Below are 24,998 nucleotides of genomic sequence, written 5' to 3' on the forward strand. Positions count from 1 at the left end.
CTCACACACACAGCACTCACACACTAATCATGACAAAATAATCATTTTTAATTTAAAATTACATTTATATTTTTGATCACATTATGTAATTTATTTATTGATCACATTTTAATTTAAAAACACTTTTATATTTTTTTGATCACATGATGTGATTATTCTATCAATGTGATCAATAAATAAATCACATAATATGATTAAAAATATAATCTTTTCTAATTTAAAATCGCATTTATATTTTTGAGCAATAATTCTGTGCACCATAGCTCTATTATGAACAAGTGCGTGAAAAAATATCTTGTTTCAGACCTGAATTTTTAAACAAATTGTTGATCACAAAAGAGCCCTAATAAGAGGGTCCTCTGAATACGAATGCCGTCGTAGATATGCGTAGAGCTGTCGTGGAATGATGATTAATGACCGACGTGCTTTTTTCCTATAGAGATTTGAATGAATTCCATTCGTCCGTTTATTAATTTTTTCATTTTAAATTAAAATACTTAATTGTTATTTATTAAAAGAATATATTGTCAATAAGATGATGTCATCATTCATGTTCATGAACTTACTTTACTTAGTAGTGAACTAAGTATCAACAATAAATGGCACGTTTATTAAAAAAATATAAAACAATTCCTTAATTTAATAAAATCTAGTAAATGACCAAACATTGAGATTTAACTATTGACTGTGATTTAGCTTCTTTTAGTAAATGTGAATTATACATGTGTAAAATAATGCCATTTGTACGATTTTTAGTTGCCTGATCAGCAGCAATAACTATAGTTATATAGTTATAAGTTCATTGTAATATTATCTATACGCCGGATATCAAGCTTTTGAAGAATTGGGTTATTTTTTATAAGTTGAATGATACCAGTATCAGTAAGATTTTTGCAATGAACACAGGTCATTTCTTTTAATCCTTTTAATTTGACAATAAAGTCGTCTGTAATATTAAGATAGCTGACGTTCAGTTTTTGAAAATTTTTCAAGTTTGACAAAGCAAGAAGAGCTGTTTCAGTAATACCTGTGCAACGTTGGATTTTTAAACTTTTTAGGTATTTACAATTATTAGCAACAGCAATAATTGTACTATCTTCAAGATTTTTTGTCGCACGCAAATCTAGATGTTTAAGATATTGCAATTTTGATAACTCATCGAAAACAGATGGAGAAGAAAGTGGGTCACCATCAACAGATGGTACCTATAATGTAATGAGGAATTTCTAAACGTTCAAGTTGTTTATAATTGTTTGAAATTTCAATTATTAATTGCCCACTGAGCCTAACGTGACCGTGAAATATCAAACATTCAAGATTTTCCAGCTCTGTTAATTTATTTAACGCAGTTTCATTCATAATGCGATGAAGATTATCTACCCTCAAGTCTTTTAAATTCTTTCAATATTCAACAATTGATGTTGTAAGTTCTGACGGTTTGTCATAAAGACCAGGTGGAATATCAAGATGTTTTAGATTGTTGCAAGTACGAAAAATAGTATTGAGTACTTTCGTAGAGATGTTATTCACACCATTCATACTACGCAACGTTAGATCGATTGTATACAATATATTCCAAACCAACGAGTTTATTGAATAGAAAAATGTCCGCGTGTATATCAAATGGTCGAACGTTGAGATGAAAAAGTGTTGTTTTTTCTGCCATTTCTCGAACAATGTTTTCTGGACAGTATAGCCATGCATTTTTGAAATTTTGTTTGTAAAGTCTGAGAATAATAAGAATTTATTCAAATAATTTATGTTTGTTTGGTTAACTGGTGATAAACAACTATTTGGCATTCAATAAAAACTTACCATAAAAACTGTTTCTTCTTGGTGAAACCGCATAAACAGATTGTTTAAACAGTCAACCACTGAGATTTAATTATTGACTGAGAATTAGCTTCTTTAAGTAAATGTGAATAATGCATGGGTAAAATAATGCAATTTGTACGGTTTTTAGTTGCCTGATTAGCGGCAATAATCGTGTCAATTGTAATATTATCTATACGCCGGATATATGGGATATCAAGCTCTTGAAGATCTGGGTTATTTTTTATAAGTTGAATGATACCAGTATCAGTAAGATTCTTGCAATGAACACAGGTCAATTCTTTTGATCCTTTTAATTTGATAATAAAGCTGTCAGTAATATTAAGATAGCTATGACGCTTAGTTTTTGTAAATTTTTCAAGTTTGTCAAAGCAACAAGAGCTGTTTCAGTAACAGCACTGCAGTAACTGAATATTAAACTTTTTAGGCTTTTACAATTATTATAGAAACAGAAATAATTGTATTATCTTTAAGATTCTTTGCCGCCGATTAAAAATTTCAAAACGTTCAAGTTTCTTACAATAATTGTTTGAAATTGCGGTTATATAGATTCTTTGAGCAGAATGTCACAAATCGTCAATGCAATAATATCAAGTCGTCTTGAATAATAAATATTAATAACAAAACTTTATTAATTAAAAAAAAAATTATATTATTTATTGTTATTACAAATTTAATTCATCTCGGCCAACTTGTACTATCAATTTACGGAAAAAAGTTCTAGATAAGCAGGATAGTAGACAGAAAATCAATAAAATTGTAATAAGAACAATTAGTGACATTATGAATAGAGCAATAAATATACAATGTATTGTATATATGATCATATATTATAACCAACAAGCTCATACGATTATTATTAATATACACTGACATGTTATGATCAAATGCATTTTATTATATGTATTACTTGACCTGATAGTGCCGCATTTTATTGTATACAACTCTATGTTATTATATGCGTAATTACTGTATATAATCATATAACATTGAATGCGATAAGAAGATTATCATATTATATGTAAAGGATTGTATATAATCATGATTTATCAGGTACAGTATTATACAACTATTGTTAACAGTAGGTAATTGTATAATTTTATTCATTTATCTAATAACATAAATATACTGCGCATTCAATTGTATGCAATAACTTGCAAAACTATCGGGTCAATTATAACATACAATAACATGCACTCAATTTTAACATATACAATCATAATCCCATACAATTATATGTTACAATATATAATTTTTTTTCCCTGGTATATAAGAATATTTGAACTTATCTAATAATATTCATCATAATCATAGCTTTCATCAACACTATTTCTAAAAATGCGATTAATATCATCGTCGTCAGGTTTAGCTTCTTCATCATTATCCTCATAGTAATCATCAATTTCTTCACCTCCCCCGTCATTATTAAAACTGATTTGATTTTTCGGTGATAATTTTCTCGCGATTTTTGATTCAATTTTTACATCTTTTTCAGGTGATCCTGTCGTTGACGATATTGTTGGTGCTGGTTTATTTGATATTTTTATCGAACAAACATTACTTGGTCTGATTAGCTCTGGAGTCACCTCAACTTCATCTAATTTATCTTGCGAATCTTTATTTCTAACAACAGTATTCAGACTTTTTAAAACTTCATAATTGATTTTCGTTGATATTTTTTTTTCCTGCAACATTTTTTCAATAGCTTCACCAGCTGAACTTGCTGGTATCTGATTTTTTTTTCTACTACCAGTTTTACGTTTTTTTTTTTCCGGTATGCCATTTTTTATATCTTCCAGTCGTTGAGCTTCTTTCTCCTTCATTTGTTCCAAATAATCAGCATTAATTTCAGTCCATGTACTTGCTTTTATGTCAGTAGCTTTTTCAGAAAGTATATAACTATCCAGTTCATCATCATCAAGACCAGTAATGTCTAGCTCACCATTTGTGCTCTCAAACGGATCGATATTTATTTTCTTATCTGATGTATCATATAGAGATGAAGCAAGTCCCATGGCTGATACATCTGGACCAAGACCTACCGGCTCGTTACTATCAGATAGATCATTAAGGCTGCTTAATTTATTACTAACACAGCTGTTGATAGTATTCATTGTAATTTCTTCAATAAAACGATTAGTATCAACTTCTTCATTTGATTCAGTTTGTTTTTTCTTTCTTTTTTGGTTTTTAGACATACTATGTTCATTAAGCTGCTGTTCAATTTTATGTTGCAAATCATCAAAATCAAGCTGGTTTAATTGTTTGAGACGTTCACAATCTTTTTTTCTGGCAGCTTTAAAAGCTGGTGGATCTTGTTCTTCTTCAAAATCGATGTCAATAAATTCATCAACTGTCAAAGTACTAGATGGTGTATCACCAAATTCAATTAACCTTTTTCGAAGTGTTGATTCATGTACTTGAACAATTTTGATGATATCAGCTGGTGTCCGATTGAAACCGTGAAATCTGGCTGCAATCAATATAGCAGCTCCACAAAGACCAGATGGTCTTCTGCCAGTATGAATGTTGTCTTTTTTCATTCTTCGGACGAGTCTTGAAGCAGTGCTTATAACATCCTTTATTTTATTACCAAAATCGAGTTCACGGGCATACCTTGCAATGTACAGACTTGGATCAAATATAGGAACCGAAATAGAAAGTTCGTTTGTAAAATGAAGATATGTTTTACCCAATTTATAAACATCTATTTGTAAATGTTCACTTATGTCGATGAGTAAGATTTCATCTTTTTCTGCTCTGCACGCTATGTAAATGCATGCAGCATAATTAAGATTACTATTACGTCCGCATGTCATATTTTTGCTTAGTGCTTGTCTGTAAAAATTGACAGCCATGTCACTAATGTTATCTTTTGTGCCTAATTGATTGCACAAAAATTTTATTTCGCTTTTGGCGTTTGCCTCTGTTTTTTCATGTGAGGCACGTCCATTCAAATAGCCATTATTACCACCAAAATTGTTTGAACCACCTGTACTGCCATTTGAAACAAAATGACCAACGACAGTGGTCCCACCAAATGCGTTATCTTCGAAAGTTGTCGAACTCGTTAGCTGCTGGTCTTCAAGTACTGTACCACAATTTCTACAGTAAATACTGCCTCGCGATAAATCTTCATCAATATCAGTTGATCCACAATGTGTGCATTTTTTTCCAGACATTTTTATATTATTATTAGTTATTATATGTATAGTTGACTGAATCGTATAGTTAGTAGAAGTATTAGTATTTCAGCTAGTCTTTTGACTCTATATGGTTGATCCTAACTTTGCGTTTTTTTACGTTTAACAACGTCTCTCTTTCACTGTATATATGATGCACATCAAGCATCGACTGAAAACTATAATTTGTTATGTTATTATTGTGAATTTATCTTTGATAATGTTGTTGTTTTAACAATAAAAATATTGCAAAATAATAAAGAATAAAAATTATTTTTTAGTTGATATGATATGCTTACCTTTTGCATGTAGACGATGTCTTTTTATTTGTGGATTTTTCAGTTGACACTATGGTGGGATTTTGGTGTTCATTATACTTTCATATATTTTAAGTGATATTAAAAAAAAAATATTTGTCAATAACTATCAGAGAGTAATATTTTTATTGTTAACAATTGTCAATATTTGCAGCCTTAAGTGCGTTGTATACTTTCTTCACCGAGCATACGCTAGAGCTAGAATAATTAAATTATGTTAACCACATATACTTATATGTATTGAATACTGCCAAAGTCAAAATTTTTATTTTAAAATAATTTAAAGGTTAAAAACACGTGGGTCACGATTTTTTTTTTTTTTTTTTTAATAAGAGCCTTTTGTTAAGTGGAGTCTCCACGCTATAGAAATGCTTGCAAGATCCAGCAAGATCCATAGTGGTCTACAAAACTAGAAATTTGGTGGAAATCAGCTTTAAAAGCCTTGCAAGACTACCCAACCAATGGAACATGTTCCATTTTTTCGTGCAAGGGATGCATTCCGTGGCTATCCATTCCGTACAAACTTCAAAATGGTGATGAAAAAAATGAAAATTATCATAATATTAAAAGTTACTGTGATATGTCATTATATGGCCAGAAATTTATAAAAATTTAAAATATTAAGTATTACTATTTTTTCAGGTGAAAGTCGACAGAGTTTCTGTTTAGTATCAGTCATTTTAATTTTTTTAATTTAATAATTTTTTCCAAGACACAAGAGCAATCTACCAGTTAAGAGAGCGAAAAAACTAGAAAAAAAAAACAACTAACAATATATAAATAAAAAATTTTAGTTACAGGGCCATCTTCAAATAACCGTACGACTCCAGCACTTCCTTGCGTATGGTCGAACCACTAAGATGGCTCGTGTATATAAAATAATCATGCCAAGGATATCTGTATCCGGTCATTGTACTATATTGTATACGATGGTAAATGAATGTACAAGTTTGTTATAGATTTAAGCATTGCGCGATCGTTGCTATATTCATTATATCATTAATTGTTATTGCAACTTTATTCAGTTACCTTATTGTCAACTTATATAATAATTTTAAATGATAATGATAATTATCATGAAAAAACTTGATTCTATTTTTGTTGTCAGTAACCGGGAGTCGAACCTACTATCTTCGAATTACTAAACGCATGCCTTAACCCATGCGGCCAACGAACGAATATAATCTCGAAGTGGCTGAAATGAATTAAATTTGTAACAATATATAATTTTCTTTTTTTTTTTAACTAATAAAATTTTCAAATTTCTTTTACGTCTTGAATCATACCAACATTGCTTTTATTTTAAAAAATAAAGTCTTGAGATAATGAAATTAAGTTTTCAACTTTCACTGAAGTTAAGAAACAAAAACAAAAAAAAAGTATGATTACGTTATAATTATCTTAAAAGTATCTTTCTTACAAATTTGTAAGTATCAATAATAATTAGCAAGTTTATTAAAAAAATATAAAATGTTTTTTTGAGTCACTAAAATATCATCAAAGCTGTCATGACATATGTACGATTAAAGGTGAAAATAATTTTTCTATATAAAAAATTATTTAAGAAAGTATAATTACTTTTTAACTTTATTATACAAAAAATCATTAACATTGTCATTCAAATTGTGATAATTCCAAGTACTATATAATAAATTAGAAAAAGATATAGAATAGTTTATTAAAAATTATCAACAACTAACCATTGAGATTTAATTATTGACTCAGAAGCTTCTTTCATAACCAGATTATATAAATTTATGTGTAAAATGATCCTATTTGTACGATTGTCAGTTGCCTGATCAGCAGCAATAATCATGTCAGTTATTATGTTGTCAATAAACATCAAGAAGTTCAAGATCTGGAATATTTTTTATAACTCGTATAATAGTAAGTTCCTTGCATTCACCACAATGCAATTCTTTCAATCTCTTCAATTTGATAATGAAGCTGTCTGTAATTATATCAAGAAAGCTTACATCTAGTTTTTCTAAATTTTCCAAGTTTGTCAAAGCAACAAGAGCTGTTTCAGTAATCGCCATGCAACCTCGGATATCTAAACTTTTTAGGTATTTACAATTATTAGCAACAGCAATAATTGTACTATCTTCAAGCTCTAATGCCGTACACAAAAATAGATGTTCAAGTAATATGCACTATTACTGTTAACAACAGATGGTACTATAATACATCCAGCTATTTCTAAACGTTTAAGTTTTTTACAATTGTTTGAAATTGCGATTATTGATTCTTCTTTGAGCGGAATGTCACCAACAATATTAAACATTTAAGATTTTCCAACTCTGTCAACTTTTTTAAAGCAGTATTCTTCATATTGTGACTATTTATTCTCAAATGTTTGAAACTCTTGCAATATTCAACAATTGTATTCGCTACGTCAGGCATTACCCTGGTGAAAATATTTCTCCGAATTTTTCCGTGATTACTCCGAATTTCTCCCAAATTGACCCATGCGGAGGAATGAGTGGAAAAATTTTCTCCTCGTCGTTGATTTCGGAAGAATTTTTCCGCGGTAAAATTATTTTTTTCACATGTTTCTCCCCGTGTGATTTTTTTCGCGGAGAAATATTTCCGAATGTTCCCTTACCCAAGTTGATTCGGAGAAATGACAAAAAAATTTCTCCTCTTCGTTGATTTTAGAAAAAATTTCTCAGCAGTAAAATTATTTTTTCACACGGTTGGAGAAATGGCGGACGAATATCTTCACCCTTTCTCCAACTTTCTCCACCATTTGTTCAATTTTTCTCCAACTTTTTCAATTTTCGATTATTTAGCAGTATTGAAGATGTCAACTTAATATTCAGTGATGATAAAGATAGAGGTCGATACCTTGCGGTACCTGGACGGTAAATATTATTATAGTACCACAGTATATTATATTAAAGAACCGCTAGAGAAAAAAAAAGTACAAAGTCAGTTATCAACGGCTTCACGGGTGTCGAATGCATCTGCACCAGAAACTTTTGATAAAAAATTAACAGAAAAAGGACAACAAAATCTCAAAACCTTGGCTGTGTTTTGATGCTGAAAAAAGCAACTCAGCGATGGTGCAGTAAATAAGCATTTGCAACAAAAGAAACCAACTATTCTTGGTGATGGCCGTAGTCTCACGTTACTCTTAAAATTTTTGTTCATAATGCTTTTAGTGAGAAGGACCGTATCATCTAATGTAGTTGCAGATAAAAAAGAAGAATATAACAACACAACAAATGCCACAACACCAGGCTGGTTAAAAACACAAAGTGCCTCTGGTAGAAATTTGCCCTTAGTGCGAGCCAATTGCGAGGCATCACAAACTAGCAGCAGTATAGGAAATAAGCGTGCAACATTCTCACTGCGAGCATATATGTTACGCGCATTTGACTCGCAGCTACAGTGCACTGCGAGTTTGTGTAATCCAAAAATCTGGGGTTGGGTTAGGTAAATTTTGAATGGTTAGATAATAATAATAATAATAATAATAATAATACTAACAATAATTATATCAATAATAACAGTTTGCTTTTATTTTTTATAATATTTATTTATTTTCCTCATTATATAATATCTCTTAATATAATGATTTATTTAATTTGTTTAAATTCATAATAAATTTATCAATCTACACAGTGGAAAAAAAAATAAACAGGTATTAATGAAAATGATTAATAAAAAAAATATGAAAAGTTTACACGAATCATATTAAAAGTTAATAAAATTATATCAAAGTCGGAAACAAATATTTAAAAGGCAAAGCTTTATTTATATGATGATGATCTTTATTTTCACCTTGAATATCACTTCAAGAATCCACCCTTTCTCCAACTTTCTCCACCATTTGTTCAATTTTTCTCCAACTTTTTCAATTTTCGATTATTTAAAAAAAGAATGACTAATTATTAATTGTTACATAACGCAAAGCATAATGATGTTTATTTTTTTTGAAGCAAAATGAAAATTCGTAGACACTTTTTTTTTCAAAAAAGTTGATATACCTGAGGTACTTGGTTTACAAAACTCTCGTGATCGTTTCATCAAATTGATGAATGTGGGAAAATAAGTGGAAAAATTTCTCCTCGTCGTTGATTTCGGAAGAATTTCTCTGTGATAATTTTTTTTTTTTCACACGTTTCTCCGCGTACTTTTATCGCGGAGAAATATTTCCGAACGTTTCTCCGCCCAAGTCGATTCGGAGAAAATTCGGAAAAAAATTTTGATACCTTTCTCCACTCATTTCTTCGCATGGGTCAATTTGGGAGAAATTCGGAGTAATCGCGGAGAAATTCAGGAGAAATCGCGGAGAAATATTTTCACCAGGGTATAGTACAAGAAATACCAAAATATTTTAAGTTTCGGAAGTTTATCCATTTTTCGAGAAGAACTTGAGCTACATCATAAGGCCCCCATGGAATATTAAAATGTTTTAGATTTTTGCATGTAAAAAAAATAGTATTGAGTACTTTTGTAGAGAGGTTCTTCGCTTCATTTTCTGTATCCATTGTTAAGTCGATGTATTCTGAATTCACGAGTTTATTAAATAGAGAAAGGTTTTTGTGTATTTTATATATAGTCCAACGTCAAGATGAACAAGTGTTGTTATGTCTGCTATTTCTTGAAGGTTTATGTTGTCTAAACAGAAGTTATGTACTGTCAATTTTCGATGATTTTCAAATTTTTAAAGTCTGAAAATAATAAAAAATTTATTTAAATAATTTATATTCATTTAATTGATAGTATTAATTATTGTCACTAGTGATAGACAATTACTTAGTTGATATTTATTAACAACTTACCATAGAAATATTGCGATCCCACAGAGATTCAGAAAATGAATAAATTTCATTAATTTCTCCTGGAAGGCTATTAATTATTGCAGAGAGATTAATTATCTTATTCGAGTAGTTGTATAATCCGCCGTTATTTTGATGCATTTTAATTTATCCAACTGTGTAAATGCTTGAACAAAGTGATCACCATTATCACTCAAGGAATTATCATCAAATTTACATTCCAAGGTTGTTAAATTTTTACACTGATCACAAACAAATGGCATGATACTAGGATCACAAACATCTGAGAGAGACAATTCTTTTAGATAATTACCACATCTTAATATGTAATATTTTCTCGAGGTATGATTGTGTCAACAAATAGTTATCAGAATAACGTCCAATTGATGATTCACATTTGTATTTTTTAATGTCATACCAACCTTTCATTGAATTTTTTATTTTTCGTAATATTTTTTTTATTTGCCGAAAAATGTCACAAGAAAAAATTCGTTGTTATATTTGTCAGACATTTTTTCGTTTTATTTTTTTTTTGAATATTATTCAGTGATGTATTTAGTTCATAAGCATAAATGTAAACGCAATTGACAAAAAAAAAAAAAAATTGTGATTGATTTGTTAAATTTAAAAAATTAGTAATTGCTGCAGAGAAAATACGAAGCGAACCTGTATTTTTAAAGCATAATATCCTTTTATCCTTTCCTTTCTTTATTATTATTATTATCATTATTATTATTATTATTACTATTATTATTATGGATCTCATATTTGACTATGTACAACATAGTACTTTTTATTAGGCATATACTGTCTACATAATGTAGTTTTTTGTATTACAGAACATAGCAAACCGCACCATGTATAACATAGTAAATTTACAAACGCCGAATTCGACTATGTAACATAGTACTTCTTAGCAATGAACGTAGTTTTTTTTTAAATTGAAACATTGTAAACAATACTAGGATAAAAAAAAAACCCAAGCATGATTAATTTTACTATGTGCATAGTACATATTACTTTTTTTTCGAAAACGTCCCCAAGTACCAGAAAAAATAGTAAAAATAATTTTTTTTTTATAGTGAATATCGCGAAAGATCTATGATGATCTCAGACGATTTTCGGAGATCACAGTTTTCAACATTTATTGCACGATTTTTTTATCGCGTAAAAACATTCACTGGGTCATTACAATAGACAATAAAAAAAAAAATTATTCAGAAAAAGTTTAGACCTATGAAGATCTCCAAAGATCGTCTGAGATCGTCATGATCTTCGGCGATATGGTCAAAATGGTTATCGTTGAGTTCCCAGGCTGGGGAAATTTCCGATTATTTATTTTTAGTTAATTTAATATTTTTAAGATTAATTACTTAATTAAAAAGCTACGGCACATGCACGAAGAATATTCTTTTTAAATCTTTCGGTTTGGTTTAGGCTGCGTTCAGGAATTATCGTTTTTTTTTAAATTGCGTATATATAAATATTGCGTCGCCATGGGTGCATTCCTTTAATAAAAATTTTTTTTTCGTTTTGCAATTTCGCCCTGTAATAGGTGCTTTCTTTTGGGTAAAAATTTAAACAGAAACAACGAGGTAGCTTTGTTGGGTTTTATTTTTTTTTCCTGTTTTATTTTTCACGCATGCGTATTTAAACCGGTATAAACCAGATGAAAGTATGAAATATGAAACTGGATCGCCATGTTTAATTCTTATTTTTTAAAAATTATTTGTTTCACGCCGCTGCTCTCTCTCTCAATTTTTGTTGACATATTAATAGATGTATTAAAAAATAAACAAAAATATGAACAATATTTGAATATCGGAACAAAAACAGTAATGTAAAGTTTTAATAATATTGCGATTCATCTATTGTGAGCTAGAACAAGTTGCCGCCGTATGTTTTAGCCGACTGCGGATCTTTCCAAATTCTGAAGTTAAGCTTCGTAAATGAACTTTTCTTAAGTTGGGCCGAACTCTTAAAATAGAAATTATTAATTAGCTATATAATTATCATTCATAAATTAGATTAGGACATTTAAAGATTTCGAATATTGTTGTTTGCATTATATTGAAAATGATAAACATTTTTGCCATTTACTGAATTCTACTAAAAAAATTATGTTCCATGTGAGTTGATAATATTTACTAAAAATATTATTAGATAAAAGTATAATTTTTTTTTGTTCATATATTTGGAAAATATATGATATTATCAACTAAACTTTTGATTCTCTTAATACGAGTTGGTGATAAAAGCGAATTTTATTCTACAACTTTTTATCATTTTAATAAATATTGATGAAGAATTAAATGCCACTTTATAAACGATAATAAAATAGAATTCTGAATTTGTACTTAACAACAAATAGTTATGTGTCCGCAAATATTGTTTCAATAAAATTAATATTCCATTTCTACACCAATTTTCGAAATAGGAAAGCTGTTATTTTGTGCACAATCAAAAAAAGTTAATCCGAATAAACAATTCTATAAAAATGCTATGGAACTTTTTAAGCATCGTATAATTGTACCTTAGGCCTATTGTATTGTTACACCAATTTTATAGCCATACGACACTGAAAATCATCTCTCACCCTGAGTCGTTAAAGTTTTCAATCTTAAGAATAAACAATAGTCAAAAGTGAAAATAATATAATCAGATTATTGACCGCTTGTGTGCATGCAACGTTAATACAAATATGTACATAATGGTTTTTCAATAAACGGTTCTCTACAAAATCAAAGTGTGAAAATCTGATTCATCCGCCGTATTATGATTTATCACCAAAAAATACCGTCGATGACGCAGAAATTTTAGGCCTACAGTTCTTCTACGATTATTATTATTATCATCATTATTGTTGTTGTTGCTATTATTATTATTAACATAGCCTTAATTTGTAAATAAAAATTTTTTATGTTAAAATAATAACAAACATAAATTTTAAATAAATGTGAATGGTGTCGCCATCTTATTGCCAAAGAGTTAGTAAAACAGGGCCCTATTTATCGATTAATTTTGCGGATGAATCAGGATTTCTAGTATTTCGTTTTAATAACAAATGCAAATCTGAGCATTGTAAAATCTAGTGTTACATAATTATGATGGAATCATCACTAGAGTTTATTAATTTCAGAAACTCTATAATGGTTAATATATTCGAACGGAGAAAATACATTACGAAAAATATAGAACAAATGAATATATGATTAGACAATAAAGATACAACTTCAGAAAGCTATTGAGCGCTTAGCTGATTGAATCTGAAAACAGAAAGAGGTTGTAAAGAATATACATAGATTATTATTCGGCTATATCAATCAAACGGACAATACTTTAATATAGAAAAGTAGAATTAGCTATATATACATTTGAATAAAATCGTTTTAGGCTCATTCGTACTAGCGGACGATAATAAGAGTTACTCTATGTATATGGATGAACAATTTTTTACGATAGATTTACCGTTGATTATTTGTTGTCTGTAATCTATTTCTACATATAAATATAAGACGGATTATTTTTCAGACGATGAATAGACACAAACTCATAGACACAAATATTAAAAATTACTAGTGATTTTTATCGTATTCAGTATAATTATTGAATATTATTTTTCGTTAAAGGTGACTCATATATTATATAAATATCGTAAATGAATTTAAAATTAAAAAAATTAAAATATGCTAATTAATAGAAATACATAGTGTCATAAATTTATTATTACAAAATACGAGAAAATAAAAAAAAATATATCATCGAAAATTATAACTCTTAAACATAATAAATATATCTTATTTATCATTCATCTTGTGGCATAACATTATATCGGATAAAAGCAAAATAGTTTAATATGTAATTAGGAAAAGTTGATTTACGTAAAGTATTCAAGTCGGACATAGTGCCAACTGGATATTTACCAACATTCAATATCCCTATTACGGACTAAATGAGCTGAAAGAGACTTTATTTTTTGGATGTTCACCCTGAACGGTGTAACCGAAACTAGCGCTCCGGGCCGCAAGCCAAGAAAGCACCTATGGGCATGATCATGCACATGCGTATGTCATGCAAACTTAAGGGGAGAACAGTGGTATTATTTTAACTTATTTTTTGAGAACCACATATACGACACCACTATTCTCTTCTCAAGTTTGCATAATATGCGCATCGAATTGAAAAAAAATAAAAACCTCTAGGTGCTTTCTTTTGTGTATTTATTTTTTTTCACTTTCATGCGCATGATCATGCACATGCGCCTGTCATGCAAACTTGATGAGAGAACAGTGGCGTCGAACAAATAATTTTCAAAAAATAAGAATTAAAACATAGCGGATCCAGCCCTTTTATGTCCTACGCTGTTGCAAACTGACTTTTTGCTGACTGAAAGCACCTAATTTCTAAACGGGCTTTTAAAAGCTCACATGCTTTTTTAGCTTTTGCGCAGTTATGATGCACTTTTTTTTTTATTTATTCTCATCAATAAAGCAGGATGACATTGATATATGTTTTGATCAGTTTTTATTCGGTTACAATTATAAATGGTATTTGGCTACTTGGTTTCCGAAAAGATTAGGTATGGGTTATTTACATTATTTATGTTTTTTACGTTAATTACAAGTAGCTTACAGGTAATGTAAATAACTGTAAAAATTAACCCATCACTGGCTGTTGACCGTCAGTCCGTCATGACCTGAAGTACCAGGCTAGTCGAGTAGTGGCGCTTTGCTCTTCCTAACATTGCCAACAATTGGCAAACATCTGTGATTTGACAGCTGATAGGTGACAACTGTGAACTGACAACTCTGAACTCTGATTAAGGGATAGGCTGTGACAAAATCAGTTCACAACAATGAAGCCATATAAATAACAATCAAAAAAACTATTAACAGATTTACTAGATGTTCTATTTTAAAACGTCGTTAAATTTTTTTGAAAAAAAATGAACGAAAGCTCAGGATTCGGTGAGTTGCAACAGTTAGTTCAAGAAGAGGAAGGTGAAGAACCATTAAGTCGAGGAGGTGAAGCAACACCACCATCAACACCAGCAAGATCTCATCGAGTTAGTAAAATTGTCCCAGATACTTCCTACTCTGCACCGGTAAATTTTATCAAATAAATACAAGTTGAATAAGTTATTCTTTTTGTTTTATCAATGCTAATTTACATACTCTATAAACAGCAACATATTTTGTGGGAAAACAATGCTCACAGCTCGCCAATTGTTAGCAAAACAAGTTCTGGTCATGCGACGACTAGTCAAGGTTCCATGATATCAGGCAAAGCTCATAACTCTTCATCAAGTCATCCAGGTAATCAATCACGATTGGTTTATGTAAATGAAAAGGAAAAACAACGACCACCTAGACCAGAACCACCGAAAATAAATAAACAACACAAAGGTATAAACAAAACATTTAATTTTGATTTTTTATTCATTGTTTATTTTTGTTTTATTATTTTAAATGTTTACTTATTATTTATAAAAACAAACTAGATCATTTTTATTATTTTATTATTATTTATATTTTGTTGGTTTTTGGTTATTTTTTTCGTTTCTTTGAATCATCTCATACAGACATAGAAACACAATATCCCAAGCACCATTCATTTTTATCAGAAGTACCAGATGTACGTCGAATGGAGCAAGCTCTTTTGCACTTGTTGGAAGATTTTCACAGTGGTAATCTTCGTGCATTTGGTAAGAATAATTTATATTCAATTTTTTTGTAACTAATAAATTGTATAATTAATTTTTTACCTACTTCTATCAGGGAAAGATTGCAGTATGGAGCAAATGACAGAAATTCGAGAACAACAAGAAAAACTAGCAAAATTACATTTTGAATTGGGACAACGTCAAGATGGTATTGGAGGTGAAACTGCTGGTCTTCGACAATCAAGTGCCAATACTCGACATTTGCTTGATAAACTTCAGCAGCTCAGTGTCTGTATTGAAAAATTACATAGCAAATGAACAATAAAATATATTGTGATACGTGTGAATAATATAATTAAACGCAATTAATTGATATGGACTTGAAAATAATAATAATAATAATACGATAAAATATATGAGAATATATATATTTTAATAAACAACATTAGTAAATTGCCAAAAATTTACATAAAACCAATTTTCATTTTGTATACATATAATAACTGCGTGTATTATTTTTTTAAAATATCACAAATTATTTTTTTTTCTCGATATCTCGATCTTGATACTTTGGTTAACTTAATATTGCAAATAAATAATTTTATTAATAAGCTTTGAAATTGTAGATAATATATTAAGCGGAGTGTCGTGAGTCTAATGCAGTCTAATGTGTAAAACCAAGTGCCAGCGCTTTAGCTGCTCGTGATTTGACAAATGGTTCATTATCTCGTAGTAACTGAAGCATTCTTGGTACATCCTGAGGTCGAGGTTGACCAAATAATCCCAAAATAAGAACTGATGTTGCTCTTGTTGAAAATAATTCAGATCTTGAGTAACCATTAACAACAGCATTTCTCAATTCATCAGCTCTCTGTGGTAATTCTTGTTTGAGACAATTAATAATTTCACGATAAAATAATTCAATATTTAAATCATTAGCAACAATAAGTTGAGTACGAATAAGATGAGCAAGTGGTTCTGATTGAAGAAGATTTGCTGAATCATAGAGAGTTTCACGTGCAGCTTTGGCAATCAAAGAATTTGGATCTTCTAGTTTTATTATTAAACAAGGAAGACAACCAAGCAAATGATCTGTAACATCATCATCTGGTGATTTAACAGATTTTAACCATCCTTTGCATATTGCACCAAGTGCACTTATTGCTGCAAGACAAATTTCCCAATTTTGTTTTTCGACAAATGGTTTTAATGCCAAAACAACTCTTGGACTAACTGGTCGTTCAGTTTTTATTGACAGTAATATACTAAGACCTTTGATTGATTCAAGAATAACGTTACTACCTCCATCATCATTAGCTGGCTCTTCTAAACCATCTAGCAATGCTCTCATACAATTATCAAAATATTCTAATATTTGATTTGGTTTTAAATAAGCAATTCTCGTTAATCCAATTGTTGCTAATTTTCTGACTAATGGCGATGAATCAGTTTTTGCGTCATGCATTGTATTTATAATTGCGTCAAGCCAAATTGATCCACAATCAACTCGTCCAATAAGTTCAGCGTAAAAAGCCACGGATACGGCTCTTTGTGCTGGTATTGTACTTGTCACAAGTTTACTTAAATTATGAGCAATATTTTCAAGTATATCATTTTTATTTCCTAAACATCGTATAACAGAACGAACTGTTGATACTAAATTTTCATCAGCTTGTTTATCATTATCAGAAAATGTATCATTTAATAGACTTGATGCAACATTAATATTAACAACAGTTAATACATTTGTCAAGACAGAGTATACTTCTCTTCTTGGTGAGAGTTTGCATGCTTCTCGATTTGGAACAAAACCAAATTTAGTGCTAATTACTGATACTGGAGCATCAACATGTAACCAACCAGACATATACTTTAAAAGTATTGCAAGTAATTCAGCTAAACGTTTTTCAATAAGTACTTCACATGTTGATGATTGTAGTAAATGACGAAGAGAAACAATTGCTGATAATGATGGAAATGATGCAGTAGAAATAGTAGTATTGTTTGATCCTTGATTTAATGAATTTTCTGAAAAAATGTTATTATTTTCCAATCGATTAATCAAAAAGTCAAGTGTTTTGATGCCAAATTCTTCCTCTGAACCAAGTTCTTTCCAGCATTCCTCAGTACCACGATCTAATGGTAATGGTTGATGTAATAAATGTTCTATAACTTCATCTGGATGATGAATTGTTAAAATTTTAATAGCCCCAGCAGCTGTTCGTCGACAACTTGAATTTTCCATTTGTCTCATTTGTCCAATAATATTATCAACAAGATAAAGATCTGATCGTGGAATATCAGCTCCTCGTAAACGAAATACTTGAGTTAGTCCAATTCCTGCAGCAAGACCATTTTCACCACGAAATAAAAGTCCTTCAATAAGGCCAACTGCAAGACTTACAATTTCACCAGATGAAATACGTTCACAAGCAGCTGAAGAAAGCATTTTAATTCCATTATAAAGAACATTAATATCTGTACTCATAATGGCTTTTTTTGATTCACTCAAATCTTGAGTTAAATTATTATCAGGTAGCGTTGATCGATGACGAGATCCAATACCCAGTGTCAATGCAACACACTCAATAACAATTGGTCTTAGTGTGCATTCTTGATCAGCTGACCAAGAAAGTATTCTTCCAAGTAATTTTCCAGGCTCAAGTTTTCCATCAGGATATGTATATTTTAAAGAATCATTGTATGATCCAAGACTTGCACGAAGAACCCGTAGTGTTGTATTTCTTTCAATTGATGATTTCGATTGCATCCAAGGCATAAGTATTTCAATTAAATCTGCTAGGCCATCAGCTGAATCACTAACAATTTCACTACATACAGTTGCAAGACCACTAACAACTCGTTGCATTTGTTCAACTGGTAGTATTAAATCAACCTCGGGACTTGCTCCAATGACTTTATCAAGTACAGTTGAAAGTACAGCATGTCTTTCATCAGAATTTAATGCTGGTGGAATTCGTAATAGAGATATTATTGTTGTGAGTATAGCTGGATAAAGTTGAAGTGGTCGATAGCCAGTGTGAGATTGTAAAAGATTAAGTAATGTTGCAAGACTCGTTGGTCTTCCTGACAAACCACTTGAATTTGGAAAACGATTTGAATGTACTGCTTCACCAACTTGTTCAAGGGCAATTAAACCAGCTTCTTTTGTTGTTGTTTCTTTGCATTCATTTAATTGTTTGACAATCCATGGTAAAATATGATTTTCAAGATGTGGAAATAATTGGCTTGCTTCACTTCTACGACAAATTTCAGCGTAACATTTTAAAAGACTTGCTTTTGTTGCTTCAGCACTTGCAGCTGCTTTTGAATCTCTAACAAGTCCCAATAATCTTGTGGGATTTTTTCTTTGATCTTCAATAACACAAGCAGCTTCCATAAGTTCAATTATTTCTATGAAATAACGTTTTGCTGCAATTCCAATAGCTTGGGGGTATTCATTATTAAATGGATGACATTTTAACATGTAAATGAGACTGCTAAGATGTTGTCGATCGTTAGTTACAGCTGCTAAATAAGGAGCAACACCAGGACTCATTGGATCACTTGCTAACTCTATAGCTAATTTTCCTGCCCAATCATCTCCTTCAAGTTCAACACTTTTTTCCAAAAACTCAATCATCAGCTCTTGCCAATTTGATGATGACGATGAATTTTCATTATTTTCAGTTTCAAATTTTTTTGATATTTCAAGAAGTCGAGCATCCCATTCTGGTTTTAACTGATGACCTAAAAGTGGAGCAGCTGATCTCAAAAATATAATAACACTGAAACGATTTTTTTCATAATTCATTAGTTCAAGACATCTTGCTAAAACTTTTGTTCCAGAAAAATCTTTACATGAATATCCAAAATTGTCAGCTCGTATAATTTTTACAGCCAAAACAGATAGTGATCGCAAAACTGGAACTGCTGATTCTGTATAAGTTTGATCTAACAATGATTTTATTAATGATGGCCAAAGCCAATTTTCAGCTCCATCAACAGTTGTTGCTAGTAAAAATAATGCTTCTTCATATGCCTGTGATTCTTCATTCGGACAATTTGGTACAGCACATTTGAGTACCATAAATTGTATAAATGCAGCCCGTTGTGATGGTAATAGAGGAAGAGTTGGATGTGCAGCTAGAGCAACAATTACACCGACTAACTGTCTAGTGCTTCCTTCACTTAAACTATTTTGTAGACTCAGAGCTATTTTTTGTAATGAAGCATCATCCTCAGGTGGAAGTGTATTAATTAAATGTCGAAGAACAACTAGAGCTCTTGCTCGTTGTGTTCCAGTTGGTACTTTAAGATATTGAAGTAGTCTATCGAGGCCTTCTTCAGGATAAAGTACAACGATTGCACGAAAACATTGAAGAACTTCATAGTGTGTTAATAAAGCATCACGCAATGCTTCAAATGGTGTAACAATTATTAAATCAAAAAGACTGTGTTGTATTGACTCTAGAAATGGTCTTACAATTTCTCTTGTTTCTTCGTTCGTGCAATTTAAAAACATTGCAAGTACTCTTGTTGCAGCTAAACGAATATTTGGATATCTAAAAAGACCCAATAAAGTCGGTGTTAATTTAGCAGTTCTAGATGTTGCATTTTCTTCAGATAAAAGTGGCATAATTGGACACAACGCTAGCAGAATACTCTCAGTTAATTTAATGTTTTTGTTTGTTTTTAACCAATGATTAGTAAGTACATCAAATATTTTTGTCATTTCTTCTACAAATGTATCTTTTCCAATACCAGGATCAGGTGCTTCATCCAAATTCATTATATAATCATTTATTGCCTCAGCAAATTTACCAAAAACAAAACAAAAAGCTTGCTTTTGCAAATCATCATGTGCTTGAGACAGCATCGGAAGCATAACACTCAGTGTTAATTTTATAAATGGAACCATGCCAAATGGATTACACGAAGCAACCATACCCATTGCTTTAATTATTGAACATGCTGGAACAACTTCTGGTTCAAATTTACTCAAAATACTACCCATAGCCTGGGTGCAATGAATTCGACTCAATGCAATGAGTAACTGTGTTGCTTCATCTTCATAATCTTGTGTTAATGCTGTGACTGCGAGCTCAGCCACTGATGCTGCTAAATCATCATCAAGTTTTACTAATTTATCTCTACATGTTTCCATCATTATTTTCAGCACAGCAGATACATGAGTTGAATTCATTTTTTTATGTAATTCCCAGTAATAAACTGATGCATGTATTACTACTTGAGGATTTTCACTGGATATTTTTTTCAGTGCATCTTTTACGGATTTTTTTACCTGATCATTTTTATCATCTAAAATGTCTAAAAGTGCTCCTACCACCGCTATAATTATTTAAAAAATTTAATTATTAGAGTTATACGTTTAATTTTTTCTTTATTCTAATATTGTTATTATATTTTGATTTACCTGGCAACTCAGGGTTTTCCACCTTTTCATCGCTCATTTTTCCTTCTATTATACAATTCTTTCCGGTAAAAATTTGTCAACCTAGTTTTTTATAATATGTTCGATAGCTGCCATGACAATCTAAAGTCCACTGAAAGTCCACTTGTCAAATATTCTATAATGAATTTGTTCAATAACAATTAAAAAAATTACATAGAAAACAAACAAAAACACGTTTTTTTAAAAAAAGATTTATATTATATACTCACCTCTCGGTATTTTATTTTTAATACTTGAAAAGTATCTTTAAACTTGGATAAATTAGGAATCATGAACTGTCAATGTTATGAATTGTTATGAATTATGTAAAAACTGTCAGTCTGTCACACATAAACATACATGTAAACATATGCAAATGTATGTAAACAATAAACATAGGTAACTTAAGGGAGGTGTCCACTATTCAAGATTTTCACGCAAGCTTGTACGTGTCACGCAGATTACTGCGCACGTGCGCAGAAATGTAAAACGCGTAAAATTTTTCCATTTAAAATATACCGAAAAAAACCTTTTACCACGATAAATTTTGTATTTTATTTTTGTACTTGATTTTCCGAAATAAAAACTATAAAAAAAAAGGTTGCTATATGAAAGTATCAATTTATTAAATAAATAAATAAATAAATATATTAACAAGCATGTACTTGCATTAAATTAAATGATTAATAAAACAAATAAATAAAATAAATAACAAAATAATTAAATAAAACGATTAATAAAATGAATAAATTAAATAAATAACGAAACTAGTTACACTTATCAATATTTGCTTCAATTTGCTTACAATAAAAAATATGGTTACATGACCAAGAAGACTAGAGGTGACATCATCATGCGTTTAACCCAGTTTAACCACAAGACAGCCTAACCTGACGCCATAATTAAAAAATAAAAAACAATAAAAAACAGTGCTGATACCGGATAAGATGCCATGTAGTATAAACTTTACTTATACACAACTTACACAAGTGTACACAAGTCAAGCAAGTCAATACGATAAAAAAATATTGCAAAAAAAAAAAAATAAAAATATATATAAATGTTGACCGTTTGTTGATCAAATAAAGTGACTGTATTAAAAATGGGTGTCAGAGGATTGACAACATACATTGAAAAAACTCCACACTATTATTATAATAAATTTTATTTGCAAAATACAAAGCTGGTTATTGATGGCTGGAACCTTAGCTTTCAGATTTATCGTAATTTTTCACAATGCAATTGTTCTTTTGGTGGTGATTATCATCAATATGCAAAAAGCGTTGAATCGTTTTTTGAAGAATTAAAAAAGTGTAATGTCATACCAATTGTCATACTTGATGGGGGTTGGGAAGATAAAAAAAAAAAAACTATTTATTTAAGAGCCATAGAGAAGCTAGGCCATGCTTCAAACTGGAAACCAAAATCGCAGTATAATGATAAATATCTACCTGCTCAGTGGTGTTATGTATTTAGAAATGTCATGAAAAAAATGAATATAAAATTTTTCATGTGTCCATTTGAGGCAGATGATATTATTGTTGCTCTTGCAAGAGTTTATGAGTGTCCAGTTTTAAGTTACGACTCAGATTTTTATATTAGTAAAGCAATGTATATTCCTTTCAATACTTTGGAGGCTATGAGTAAAAATGAGTATGGTTACATGAAAAAATGCCAGATTTATAAAGTTGAAACATTATTAAAACAATTCGAGGGTCTTGATGTTTCTTTATTGCCACTTGCATCGGTTCTAATTGGAAATGACTACGTAGAAGCAAATACTTTTGATAATTTGGTCAATAAAATACAACAATTTAAAAAGCCGCAACCAAAGATTGCCTTAATATTGAATTGGCTTAAAAATTATTCGCTTCATACAGCTGTTGGTATTATTATTAATAGTATTCCAAAAAAACAACAAGATAAAATGATAAATTTGATTGAGAATATTATCAACAGCAGCAATTCATCTTTACCAAAATATATGCTGGGACAACTTGGATTGACTCGTCGAGATATTCTGGTTAGCCAGGCCAATCAATTGAATGTCTTCAAATTTGACAAGAATAAATTTTTTCTTGACACTAATCCTAATACAAGATTACAATGTGATGAAATAAACGACCAAAATGATTATTATTTTAGTAAAGATGGAAGTAATGACAATGATAAGCCTGAGACTTCACTAGACTTGATTCCTGAAGAATTCGTAGAAAGTATGCCTAGATGGTTTATGTATGAATATTTTACTGGTAATTTTCCAAGTTCTTTTATCAACATGATAACACATCAAACCTATATGGAACAAACTCAGATTGAAAATTTTTCATCTCCATCATCAGGAGAAATAAGTATACCAATTGTTAAAGCTATTTTTAGTTTACTCATTCCAAAAAATAAAAGTGAAAGTACATTGGAACTTATGATTCGAAAAAAATGTGATATTTTACCACGGTTAATTAATGTTAAACGATCTACTATTGCTTTTGAAGAATTAAGAGAAGTTGATATATCAAAAAGAAAAGAATTTATTGATAAAATTTTGGGTATTAATAAAATTGACAAACTGGATGAAATGCCAAAAGCTTGGCAATTATATATTGCAGCTATTCTTTTTTGGATGAGACAACAAGTTGTTCCAACGAGAACAACAAAGCAATTAACTTGTCTTATATTATCAATGTTAATTGGAATAATAGATCAACACATGGAACCTCGTAAATCAGAATTGAGATTAGAAAAAATTAGTAGTGAAATTGAAAAAATTATAACTCTTACAACAACACAAAAAACAAATACAAACTTGGATAGTAAATATATGACTGTCTCGGAAGCTTTGGAGTTGGTTACTCAGCATGATTGTATTGTTGCATCACAATATTTTATGGATAATTTTAAAATGGATGATAAACTTATTTTAAATCAAAGAAAATTTGATATTGAAGTTGTTCATGCATTTGCTCAATTTCAAAGTTGTCTTAAACACACTGTGAATCTCAATGCTCTTCTTGGTAATCCATATACTACTGTATGTCCAAGTAAATTTTTTCATGGTACATTACTTTATAATGTACATCATAGTTTAAAAGCACAAGCTGATGTTGTTACATACATTCAGGAAAAACTGGAATATTCTCCAGGCCTGTTCAAAGTATTCAAACTACTGCACCAAAAAATATTTACTGCTTTAAATATTAAAATACCAAAAAAAAAATCACGTGTTTCAAAGCTTTCAGTAACTGAAACATCAACAAAGAAGTCATCCATTCCAAAGCTGTCGAGCTGTACAAGAAAACAATCTAAATATTTTGTTGACATTGATTATGATGGTATATATGATGATGAAGAAATTTATGATGATAATGATGAATAAAATCAGTAACAATTTTTCTTTCTGCAGTATTACAAATACCATTTATGCTTAAGTTAAATAAAACAATAATATAATTTTGTAACAATTGTCTTATTATTATTTGTGTTGCCAATCTTGTTTTGAGTATTATTTTTTATTGTTTATTTTTGTTTAGAAATATTATTTCACAGCTGAAATTTAATGAGTACCATATGCTGGACGGTAGTATCAATATTTATTAAATATATTAATTAGATTGCATTTAAAATAAAGAGGCAAAAACATTCAAAAAAACAATTGTTTATATAATTTGTTTTTTTATTTGTAGCAAGTACATATTATTATAAATTATAAGTATCACACAATTGAATAAATAATTATAGATACATACTTTTTTAAAAATTTTTATG

General features: G+C 30.0%; 5 protein-coding genes across 6 annotated transcripts; 2 read left to right on the top strand and 3 right to left on the bottom strand.

Annotated features, from left to right (window-relative positions):
* Window positions 1-3,023: 3,023 nt before the first annotated feature.
* LOC122848682 (transcription factor IIIB 90 kDa subunit-like) lies at window positions 3,024-5,095 on the bottom strand. The gene has a single exon (XM_044146928.1). It carries the CDS (start codon window positions 5,013-5,015, stop codon window positions 3,123-3,125), a length of 1,893 nt encoding a protein of 630 aa, XP_044002863.1. The 5' UTR covers window positions 5,016-5,095; the 3' UTR covers window positions 3,024-3,122.
* Window positions 5,096-7,164: 2,069 nt separating this feature from the next.
* Window positions 7,165-7,616, bottom strand: LOC122852157 (SCF E3 ubiquitin ligase complex F-box protein grrA-like). Its single transcript, XM_044151819.1, has 2 exons — window positions 7,493-7,616; window positions 7,165-7,445 (listed from the first exon to the last, which is right to left on the bottom strand). Exons 1-2 carry the CDS (start codon window positions 7,614-7,616, stop codon window positions 7,165-7,167), a joined length of 405 nt encoding a protein of 134 aa, XP_044007754.1.
* A 7,182-nt stretch (window positions 7,617-14,798) lies between these two features.
* Window positions 14,799-16,244, top strand: LOC122848697 (coiled-coil domain-containing protein 28B). 2 transcript variants are annotated; one of them, XM_044146952.1, is made up of 4 exons: window positions 14,799-15,223; window positions 15,305-15,524; window positions 15,701-15,823; window positions 15,897-16,244. In XM_044146952.1, the coding sequence occupies exons 1-4, from the start codon at window positions 15,065-15,067 to the stop codon at window positions 16,097-16,099; spliced, it is 705 nt and encodes a 234-aa protein (XP_044002887.1). In that variant the 5' UTR covers window positions 14,799-15,064; the 3' UTR covers window positions 16,100-16,244. The 2 variants fall into 2 exon arrangements, with proteins under 2 accessions (XP_044002887.1, XP_044002895.1); XM_044146960.1 differs by having other exon boundaries at window positions 15,743-15,823.
* Window positions 16,194-21,659, bottom strand: LOC122848690 (maestro heat-like repeat-containing protein family member 1). The gene is made up of 3 exons (XM_044146940.1): window positions 21,467-21,659; window positions 21,219-21,372; window positions 16,194-21,133 (listed from the first exon to the last, which is right to left on the bottom strand). The coding sequence occupies exons 2-3, from the start codon at window positions 21,253-21,255 to the stop codon at window positions 16,446-16,448; spliced, it is 4,725 nt and encodes a 1,574-aa protein (XP_044002875.1). The 5' UTR covers window positions 21,256-21,372; window positions 21,467-21,659; the 3' UTR covers window positions 16,194-16,445.
* Window positions 21,660-22,224: 565 nt separating this feature from the next.
* On the top strand, window positions 22,225-24,609 carry LOC122852235 (protein asteroid-like). The gene has a single exon (XM_044151949.1). The coding sequence runs from the start codon at window positions 22,339-22,341 to the stop codon at window positions 24,607-24,609; it is 2,271 nt and encodes a 756-aa protein (XP_044007884.1). The 5' UTR covers window positions 22,225-22,338.
* Window positions 24,610-24,998: the final 389 nt, after the last annotated feature.

The sequence above is a fragment of the Aphidius gifuensis genome, linkage group LG1 (assembly GCF_014905175.1).
Source record: "Aphidius gifuensis isolate YNYX2018 linkage group LG1, ASM1490517v1, whole genome shotgun sequence".
Taxonomy (NCBI): Eukaryota; Metazoa; Arthropoda; class Insecta; order Hymenoptera; family Braconidae; genus Aphidius; species Aphidius gifuensis.